Raw genomic sequence first — 11,244 nt, forward strand, 5'->3', positions numbered from 1 at the left:
TAAGGTTTGTATCCAAGATCTCTAGCCAGAGCTAAGTAAAACCTCTGGTGTTTCCCAGGCTTATGTTCATTGGCCCCAGATGATGTTCCATGCCTGTAGGTGGCTTCTGTGCATCCTATTTTTAATCTGACTGTTTACCTATCTATTGCCCACCTAGTTTTTTTATCCAGAGAAATCCTTATAAAGAAACAGTAGATACATTAGTGGATCTGAACTAAAACTCCAGAGGCAAACACTCCTGGTTTGCTGAATATTTGGATACGTTATGCCATCCCCGGAGGTGCTGGGTGGCTGCACTCAGAGGCTGTTCATCCAGGACCACCACAGCCCCAGCCGCATTGCCAGACCGTGGTAAATCCTGGGCAGTGCTCTGCACTGGGCAGCAATGTTCCTGCTGCTCTTCTCCCCGCAGGGAAGCCATGGCAGCCACCCCTTTCCACAGGCTCGAGGTTTCTCCATGCACACACACACACCTCCAGCACTTCACGTAGCTAGAAACTATCCACCAATTCCTGGTCCTGTCCCTCAGCCTTCCTGCACTCCCCCTCTACTTGCCACAGCAGAAATAAGCCCAGAAGAGAGACAGACACTCTGTAACTAGGCGGTTCCCTGGAAGGACCCCATTTTACAAACGAGCACAGGATGGACAAGTTTTTTTGCAGGCTATGAAATGTGCTGTGGGCTTGAAAGGGATGCCTTGGGTTGTTGGAGGGTAATGATAAGGTGGACACTAAATGTCAGGGCAGATGGATGTGATTCTCCTCTTCCCTGGGGTTTTTGCAAGACAATGAGAGAAAGGAAGTTTTTTCCCAGACCAGAATGGCAAGGTGCAACCTGCTTGCAGGGGAAGCCAGATCACTTCATGCAATTAAAGGACCCTCATCAAAGCCACAAGGATCTCCCAATCCTCTTCTCCAGTTGCAAGAATTGCGCTTTTGTTTAAAACTAAATAAAAAATAGGGAACAAAACCTGCTACCGCCTTGCCCTGCCTTTGCAGGGAATTGGCTGGTTCTCAAACCAAAGGAGTCTTTTCATGCTGAGCAGCCTTATCCCCATAGCCAGCCAGCCATGTGCTCATATCCATCCCCTGGCAGATCCACAGGAGCGCTCAGAGGCAAAGCCAGTGCTGTGTCTTTCATTGCTGAGCTTCAGGCCTTGCCCCAATAGAGTCAGACCAGCCCTTGGTGTAAAAGCTCAACTTCTGGAGCAGTTCATCTTCTAAGGAGCCTGCAACAACTCAACGTGCCATCACCCTGTGGTGCCAACAGGCTCTAGTCATGCAGACTAAAGGAAAGGACCAGCCCTGCTGGGAAACTGGGCAAATTTGGCCTTAATGCCTTTCAGCCAAGGAGGATAAATAATTACAAAGAGGATGATGGACACGGTGCCACGTTTGAGAGGAACAGACGGGAAGGTGCCTGGTTGCTGCAGCAACAAGGCTGGGCTTTCGGAAAGATGGGTTTTTCTTTCTCTTTTCACCTGCCAATCTTCCCCCCACGTCAGCGCTCTGCCGCTGCGGGAGACGAGCAGTGACATTTACACTCCCACTAACAAGCTGGTTCAGTGATGGGCAGCTCTGCAGGAGAGCATCTGGTGTCACAGAGCCCGAGCAGAGAGGAGGGGAGGGTCCTCTCAAGCAGTTAGCATAATTTGGGACTTTTTATTATTATGAGCATTATTAGGGCAGGAGCGTGCACAGAAACAGCGAGCAAAGCCACGGTGAGGCATGCAGCATTTCCTACCCTTCGTGTAGGTCTGGTCCTGCATTCAATGGGAGCAATGAGATGCCACTCCCGCCCAGAGAACTTCTCTGCATGTCCTGCTGGGAGAGGGAAGGAAACAAAAAGGAAAAGAAAAAGGAGATGATGATCAAGAAGTCAAGTGACACCACAGGAGCAATTTCGCTACTCATCCTGGCTCATGACAGCAGGCTGTGCCATCAGCTGTGCCCCCACAGCTTGGTGCTCCTCAGGGCCCCACTGAAGCTGCCCGTGTCTTTGGCTCCTTGGGAGAAATCTTGTTACGGTGACAGAGGTGAAACTCAGGCTGCTCTCTCCCTCCCAGCAGGTTTGCCCACTGTTCTGCCTCACTATACTTTCCTTTGCCTTCTGGATAAGACAACTTTCAGTTCACCCAAATTGTCCAAATAATAATAGTAGTAACAACAGTAATAATAGTAATAATAATAACAATAATAATAAAGTTACCGCAAAGTAAATGCAAGAAAAATACAACAGCTCTGAAATTAATTGTATGAAATAGTGGTGCAGGTCATCTCCTCTCCCTTACTGGTCGATTTGCTGCTGGCATCAGGAGGAAAGTGGAAATTAAGAACCAGCAGCCTTTCCTGGCTGCCAGACCACTCTGCCACTGCAGCCAGTTGAGAAGATGCCGTGTTGGACCATGCTGCCCAAAATGGGGCTGGAAATACAAGAATACCGTGGCCAATAAAGCTTGAAATTTATGTATTCCCATGCCTGACAGAGTCAAGGAAGCCAGGTTTCCTAAGGATCTGTGGCTGCAAGTCAAACACCCATGTGGAGTCTCTGATGCCTAGTATGAATTGTGCTGATACATTTATTTGAGTGAGAGCATTAATAGGTTTTCTCTTCTCTACAGTGTCATTCTTTTTCACAAAGCCTGGAGGTTCCTGAGATCTTGGAGATCTCCACCCTTTTGTCAAATCAAAGTGAAAGTATGGGCTGAAAATTGCTAACAAGACAGACAGATAGGCTGCTCCTCCTTCCCTGTCCCCATCCTTCCCTCTGAAAGCAGAGCATGTGCTAATCAACCACTTTTCATTAAGGAGCCAGGCTGAAAGATTAGGATGTCAAGGAGGGCAGCCCACTTCTAGTGTCTTTGTCCCTCTCTGAAGCTGGTGCAGCCCCTTCAGACAGAATTTGAAGAGGCAAAGTACCTGATGTGTTGTAACCCAGTTTTCTTCGAGTAATTGCTCTGCTTTTCTAAATCTTCACTAAAAAACTCCCTACATTTTACAGCTGGTGCTTAAAAGTATACCCAGTAATCTGCAGAGAAGAGATGACTGAACAAATGTACTGTCAAGCCTGGGGAAAAAAATGCATGAAGGCAGATTATAGAAGACTAGATAAATAATCCTTCAAATATGGAAACTGCAGAAATTAAGATGATATTTGCAGAAACATCACATTACAGATAGCACACAGGAAGCATTGGCAGGATTACAAACTGACCAGCGTATTAAGGTTATACAAGGGAGAAACCAAACCTGTCCACCAGCAGCAACCGTCACGTCTGAAGCGGTGCAACGCACGTGGTGACAGCGGCGAATCTCTTGGCAGCGATGTCAATCAGCGAAGCATGGAAAATGAGATCACTCGTGGAGTTTTTTTCAGCGACCAAAACTCTGCAGGGGTGGTCCCTAACCAAACCTTAGCATCTTTCCACAGAAGGTTCAGGGTGGAAAGTTTCTCCCCATGACACTGGAGCCTGTGGTGAGAGTTCCAACTGGGCAGAAGCTTGGCAGCTGTCATGGACAGTGGGGCCAGATAAAAGAAAAGTAGAAAAAACCCTTTTTTAAACATTATTGACTGGAACCCTTTTTTTTCTTATTATTAAAAAAAAAAAAAAAAAAAGCGTTAAAAAGAAGTTAATTTCTGGTTCAGGAAGTTTTTTTAGTTTTGAAAATTGAGATGTTTTCATGCTTTGTGGATTAACTTTTTTGCCATCAAACCCTAAGACAGCAAAAGACAGAATCCTTTTGCAAAACATACTTGCCTGAAAGACAGTGCTGGTGTCAGACAGACTGCTCTTGGATCAAAACCTTTTGTGCTCATGTTGGTGTTCAGTTTTGGACCCTTTCGGCATTGTTCCAATATAGTTTTCTGCTTCCTGAATCCTTGCCCTTCCTGAAAAGTGTGGGTTGCTTATTGTAAAACCTGCCAAGCAAAGCAAGTGAATCAATGGTCCTACAAGGGCAAGGAACAAGCTGTGCCACCCACCGATCCACGTGTCCATGGAGTAGCAGGAAACACCAAGAACCATGCAGAGGCTTCGTTACCAACTGCATAGACTTCTACAGGCATAAATATTATTCTTTAACTATGTGGCTGCATCTCAGATGATCCATATGCAGTTTTCCTCCCACATCCAGGGAGCAGGGCTGTCACTGCTGGTCAGAGCTTGGTCACTCCAACATATCTGCACTGACATGTTGGGCTTGCCCTGGGGAATCTGTACCAGCAAATAGGTATCAAGTCGATATTGCAAAGCAATGACAAGCACGGAGCAGGGGACCTCTGTCTGGTTGAACTATAGAGAAAGCATGTCCTAGGAACAGGACCCTCATGCACAGAGTTGAGCCAAGCTTTTAGGTCCTGCTGCTGCCCAGATTATCCTAACACCCCAACTCCACCTGGTCAGCATGGAGGAGAAGGTTTTGAGAGCTTCACTGAGTGACATTGGGGTTAGATGTGGGGACGCATTTCCCTAGCAGTGAAATGAGTCTTTCTGAGACTCACCTCTTCCCCAGAGAGCTGTGACGATTCATTAGGCAATTGTAAAATCAGAATGTAGCTGCTGACTGTGAGTTGTGGTCCATTAATAGCCCTATTTATTGCCAACCAAATAATTAGCTTAGACATGCATCAATGGATCTTGATTGCATATGAAATAACTGCCTTATTACACAGAAATCAAATGAGTTTCTGAGGACAGCTCAGGTGTCACCTCAACCTCAGTACTGAATAGGAAAAAAAAAAAAAGAAAGAAACCCAGCCATTTCGATGTGTTGCTCAGCAACAGAATTTGCGGGGGAAACAATCTAGGAATGAAGGAATGAGCATTTCCAAGAGAACGGGTTATTTCAGGCGAGACATCAGAGACAAGCAAAAGTCACAGAGGCAAAGAAATTTTTGTTTTCCTCCTTTAATCAATAATTTAAACTAGGCATTTTGTGTAAAATAAGCATTTAAGTTAGCTGATTGAAAAATGGAGATCCCAAACCTTTACAAAGAGTCACATTGTTGAAGAAATATTTATTTGTTTGTATGAGGGAAACATTAGATTTACTAGGCACAGAATTAAAAATTGAAAATGCTCTTAGAAATGTCACCTGTTCATTTAAAGAGGAAGATGATATAATGCCAACATTGCTATATTGTGCAGCATCCCTCCCAGAGCAATCTCATATTAATTTTGTGTTCTCCTTCCCACGTGCCCTCCCCTCCCTCCCTTCTCCTTTCTCTTCTAGGACAAGACGAGTGCGCTGAGTCTCAGCAATGTGGCGGGGGTTTTCTATATCCTCATCGGTGGGCTCGGACTAGCCATGCTGGTTGCCTTAATCGAGTTTTGTTACAAGTCCAGAAGTGAATCAAAGCGGATGAAGGTGGCAACCCATTCCCCGGCTTTTCACACCTTCTCTCTGATCCTACCCCGGCTCCAAAGCTGCCTTCAGAGACGGATGCAGCCCAGACCATGGGTGGAAAGCCAAGACATAGGGATAACAAAGTGACCGTGTCACTCAACTTGCTAGAAAGGAATGGGATCATCAGAAGCTGAGGAAGGGTCAAGTGGGCTGTAGTGGGGAGCTGATGCAAGATCAGACATGTAGCAAAATGCTAGTTCAAAATCCAGATATAGAGCAAAATCATAGCACAAACAGTAACAGGAACACATTGCCATTCCTTAAAATTAATGAAAGCAGACTATGGCAATGCATGTGCAGCATGGATGAAGTGTGCTGGGGTTGGGGTGATACAGCTGTTACTGCAATATTAAAAATTCCCCAAACACAAACAGTTAACAGCAAGATAAAACTGGGGTAGCGCAGTAATGAATCAGATCCTGTTGTTCCCTTTGCTGGCACCCTGCTGGCACCATTTGCAGGTTGGCAACAGTGATATATGCTCAGAGCACTGTTGCCCTGGAATGGATGATGTGGGTCTCCAAACTCAAAATTATGGGTCTTCTTAGAGAGAAATTGGCCTCTAATGTCTACTGTATTTTTTTTTTTCCTCCACCCTGTCATGGTCTTGCAGAAGCATACTTCATATGGCTCAGGAAATTTGTTTCAGCCCTAAATTCTGGTGTGCCTAAATTTCAGAGTGTCATGTCAAGAGTGGAATAGATTTGAGAGCCTTGGGGATACACGTCTAATGCAGCATCTGTGGAACAAGTACCTCTTGACTCAGATGACTAGCAGAGGCGATCCCTTATACAGATACCTTTGTGTACAAGGGTGCAGTGGGATCTGTGCTGCAAGAGTAACACGTCACTTTTCTTCCTCATCTTGACCTCTCCTATAAGCACGGAAGTCAGTATGAGTATATGAAGTATGCAGTGAGTTTCATAAAATTTAGAGAGATTTTCACTTCCCTGAGCATTGAAACCCAGAATCAAAAGGGAAATAAGCAATCATTTCTTTGGGGTTTATGTCGCCATTTCAAAACACGCTTAATGTTTTATCAGCAATAATAACATCTCTAATTCACTGAAAATGTGCAACAGCTCTTTTCCCATTGAGGTTCAGAAAATTCTACAGGCAATGAGAGGTACATTGAGCACAGGGGTAAGACAATGTGAGCAATTAATGTCCCTGAATATACAAAAATTAAATTATAATTGCAGCTACACTGCAAAGCTAGTTATATCACAAATACACTGTGAAAGCATGTCAGAATGCAATAGCTCCATAGTTTTAGTCTTAAGGAGACTCTGCCCTGCTGTTGGCTGCCCTGTGTTGCTTGAAATGGCCCACTAATTCATGTCAGTGTTAGCTTGCAGTGCTCTTGTCGTGTTAAAACCAGCCACTATGGAAAGGAATCATTGCTCCCAGTGTTAACATCTGGTCTAAACTTGTCCCTTTGGCTGGCTCCCACTGTCAGTGGCTGCCCCACAAAGCCATTCAGCAGAACCCGGGCAAGTGCCCAGAAAGATGGGCCAGATCCCCCTCTAAACCCAACCTCTGCTCAGCAAGTCTCTACAGACCCCTGGGCGAGCTGTAGATCCCACCAGCACAGGAGGCTGCTCCATGCCTGGCAAGGCACAAAGTTGACTGTTTCTGAGTATTCCAGATTTATCTATTCGGATAATTCTTCACCTGAATATCCCAGTCCAGAAAGGATGATGGTGCCCTTAGAGATAGCTTAAACACAAAGAAACCAAATTGACTTCATCTTTTAGTTTAATTGTTCTAAACCTGTGGTTTCCTTAGATCTCCGAAAGCAAATGTTTTGGAACAGGAAGATGAGATTTGGTTTCCTGAATTAGGTTTGCATTTCCTGGTTACCTCATTCATCGCTGTAGACAAAAACATAGGCACATGCTCAGCTTCTCACATGAGGAAAGTTAAACATATGCTTGCAGTGAGTCAGAGTCCACCATACATAACAGTACTGGAGTAGTAATAGCATATCTATGGGGGAAGTGTGTATAATACCTCTGCTCAGATCCAGGATGACTGTTCTTATGTTGTAGAGTTTGAATAGTTTTTGCATATAGCACGTATGCTTTATACCCCAAAATACTGCTGAAACATTTAATTTTGAATGTAGAAGAGGTGCGAATTAACAGAGCGGATGCAGTAGGGGCATGCAGAAAGTGAGAGTCTGAATGGAGACAAGGAGGGAGAGAACAGTGTCAGAAAGACAACAATGGTTTATATTGTAATTCCTCCAACATTGCTAAGGACAGGGGGAGACCCCCCCGTCCTTCCTAAAAAGGGTTTTTGTTTAATCCCACAGCAATCAATCAACGAAGCCATACGGACATCAACCCTTCCCAGGCCGGCTGCAGCAGGAGGTAGTGGAGAAAACGGACGTGTGGTCAGCCACGATTTCCCCAAATCCATGCAGACGATCCCGTGCATGAGCCACAGCACCGGCATGTCCCTGGGAGCTACGGGATTATAATTGGCCTTTTGACCCATTGCCTGGGTGAGAGCAGGGGCAGCCCAACTCCACCCCCTCCAGAGCCAAAAACAAACCCAACACCAACAAGACAAACGATGATGACAGAAGGGACAATTGGATGGATCTTCTCGAGGAAATCAGATCTATTTCCCTTTTTATTTGCAAACAGATCCACCGGCAGGAGAACAGAAACAGGTCTGTACTGCAATAAGGAGAGTCTAATGGGATTTAACAGACTCATGAACCATCCCTGATCAAAGAACCACTGGAACACTAATGAGGACTATGCCATTTTGTTTTAACTTGGTTGTTAATAAGTCTTAGTGTGTGCAATATATATATTTTTTCTTACTAATTCCTGTGGTGTCAGGGTAACATCAGCCCTTTCCCCCTTCCCTGCTCAGTCCTTCAATCTGGTTTAGTTTGGGATGCAAACAATAATGTCTGAGCTACTGACAGCAAAAAAGAAAACCCAATAAATGGCAAGTTGAACTCCCTGCAGGGCGTCAGCATTGTTCCCTTTTGTCCATCGTGATTCTGCCTTCCGTTGTTCTGTTGTGAACTCTGGCTGTGGAGTTATTGCAACGAGGCAGACAGAGCTGCGAATGGCTCTCCCTGCAACAGGAAGGACTAGATGCGAGAAAGAACCTGAACAAAAACATGAGGCTGTTTTACAGGGGCAAAGTCATGAGTGAGTTTGGAAACCCCAGGTAACATGAGGACAAATTGATAATTCTTCAAGAAATGATGAGTGCCAGTTCAAGAGAAGAATCCTGTGCCTGGAGTGGAGAGCGTCATGCGTGGCAGACTAGAGCAGATGATTGGTCTAAGATCATGGTTGGCTGCTGTTTATGGAAGAGAGAAAGTAAATGCCGCATTCCCCTAACATGCGACTCCTGCCTAGGTTATTGGGGGCTAATAAGCAATTGTGAACCATTTCTTCATTGCTTAGCTTCTGTGTGTGCTCCCTTTTTGGTGGTCACATAAGGGAATCACCCTGAGCCAGGAACAGACCATCTCAAGACATCCAGTTCTAGATGACTGCCTATTAACCAGTAAAACGTGCTCGAAGTCGTGGGGCTGCAATGGGAATATCCCTGCCTTTTTTGCTCTGAAATCCCTTTATGGTCACTTTTCTAATTAAGAGGAACATTTTGTAGATAGTTGGCCAGAATGGCTTCCTGGAAGGAACTGCTGAAGCAAACCAAGGAGGAGACCCTACAAGAGCTTCATTCAAATGTCCGTGCCATTCGACAGCATCAAACTCAGCCTTCCCGTCAAGCTGTGGCCTGTCTGAGTACAAAGCCAAAAGTAGCAGATTCTCACTCATGTATCCTTAGGGAGGGGGAAAGAATCCACAAGCCAGGAGAGCAGGCTGCTGACCCCAAAGTCGGTATTGCAGAAACCCTCACGGCCAAGACAGGGAGCTGGGAGTCCAGCTGCAGGCATGGAGGTCAAAGGGGCAAGGATGGTTTTCCAGAACCGCACAAAAGGTTTGTTCTGTGAATCACTGGCATGGACAAACAAATGCTTCCCACCCTGGTGGGCCTGAGACACCTGCCCAGAAGTGAAGGATTCCCAGGGGAGCATCTGGAGAGAGAGAAGATCTGTGGGACAGGAACCACAGTGAACCCACTTAGCTTTGTCCCATCTCACAGGTCCATCACTGACGGCAAATAAAGTTCAAAGCTTCTCATGGGACCCAGGAAATACCTGTCTGGGAACTAAGCTGCTACTGAAGTGTTCTGAGCTGCTTTTTTCTCTTTTTTTTTCTTTTTTTTCTTTCTTTTTTTTTTTTTTTCTACAACGTAGCAAGTGAAGAGCAGGAAAAGAAGGGAGGCAGGTGAATCGAAAAGGATGCAGGCAAATGACTGACACAGGAGGATCTGTCCATGCAGCTGTCCATAAGTACAGCTGGAAGCTGCCTGAATACCAGTTTCCATAAGCGTATGAATGTGCAGAGCAATACGTTTACCACCTTTAACACCAGCCTGGTCTGAAGTATCTGTTCCATTTACCCACTTGTCATGCAACACTTTGGAGACCAGCAAGTCAGAGTTAAGGTCCTAAGCTCAGACACAGCATGTTTTGTGCCAATATGTTTTCCTCTACCTACCACTGGAAACCCTTGTGATCTTCATTTCTCATCACTGAACATGAGCTCTGTTATCAGCCACTCCAAACACCTCTTCAGGTCACTTTGTGTTGGCTATCATTATTTTTAATCTGCTTTTGTTAATTTTAACTTCAGTTCCGTGTAAGTGCTAGCACAGTGAAGGCATCCCACAAGCAGTCCTGTATCCATGCCCAAAGCCCTCGGATGCATCTCCTGACCCAGCTCTTCTACATCCTGGACCTTGCCACAGCAGTGCACCACTGGGTGCTGTGGTGGGAGCAGGCTGCAGAGACCCATCAGTGCCCCGTCATCCTCCAAAGACAGGACCATGTGGCAGCAGGTCACAGGGAGCCCGCCCGGGCAGTTGGACAGTCTCATGAGAAGCAGTGTGTCTGTGCTAGGACTGGCCGCCTGTGATGTGAAGATGTGAGATGCAGTTCTCAAAGGCTTTTGATCAGTGGAGGGGTTAAAAAAAAAAAAAAAGATGAATAGGACAAAAGCGTGGAAAATGTTAACTTGTAATATGTATTTTTACTACACTTTTCTTAAAAATAGAGTAATGGTAAAACTCTTAAAGACATTGACATTTTTTCTCAACAGGAATCCATATTTAACAGTTTTGGCTTTCATTAAATTTTGCTCTTTGGTACCTGGATCTTTTATTTAACAGCTACATTTGTTTTAACTCTCTTTTGTTTTTTTTTTCTTTTTTTCTTTTGGCAGTACTGCAAAACATTTTGCTTTATCAAATGCAACAGTGTTTTTCTTTTCACATTCTCTTTTTTTCAAGCAACATTTTTATTGGTAATTATTATTTACACAAAAAATGAAAGTATCAGCTGGAATTTTAGCACCAAGGATCCATGATCCATTTTTCATACCTGTCCATGCCGTTTTGTGCCAGTGCTGGATGTGTGGAAATGAAAATGATGTTACCCCTCAGGCAATATTACCCAACCTGAATCAAATGAGATTTCCTTGATTATTGCTGTGTCTGACTTGTGAACAGCAGCCAAATAAACTGCTTCAGGTTGAAATTGGGAATCTATCTAATATTTACCCAAGAGTCAGGAAACTAAACATTCATTGGGTTCAAAGATAATGATTTTGCTTCATTTGGAGTTTTGTGGGGTTATTTTTTGAGGAGGGCTATTAGAGGATTTTAGCTTTTTTTACAGAGAGAAGTCAGCTCAGAGCTAATTCAGAACCAGCACTGGTCCAAAAATCCTCACCAGGAT

General features: G+C 44.8%; 1 protein-coding gene across 1 annotated transcript in view; it reads left to right on the forward strand.

Moving 5' to 3' along the window:
• The window catches only part of GRIA1 (glutamate ionotropic receptor AMPA type subunit 1), a 128,950-nt gene extending 117,909 nt beyond the window's left edge, over nt 1–11,041 (forward strand). The window contains exons 15-16 of the mRNA XM_074838587.1: nt 5,232–5,366; nt 7,702–11,041. Coding sequence (XP_074694688.1) covers nt 5,232–5,366; nt 7,702–7,890 — 324 coding nt within the window. The 3' untranslated portion in view covers nt 7,891–11,041. The remainder of the gene's footprint in view (nt 1–5,231; nt 5,367–7,701) is intronic.
• The last annotated feature ends 203 nt before the right edge of the window (nt 11,042–11,244 follow it).

The sequence above is a fragment of the Strix aluco genome, chromosome 13, assembly GCF_031877795.1.
Source record: "Strix aluco isolate bStrAlu1 chromosome 13, bStrAlu1.hap1, whole genome shotgun sequence".
Lineage (NCBI taxonomy): Eukaryota > Metazoa > Chordata > Aves > Strigiformes > Strigidae > Strix > Strix aluco.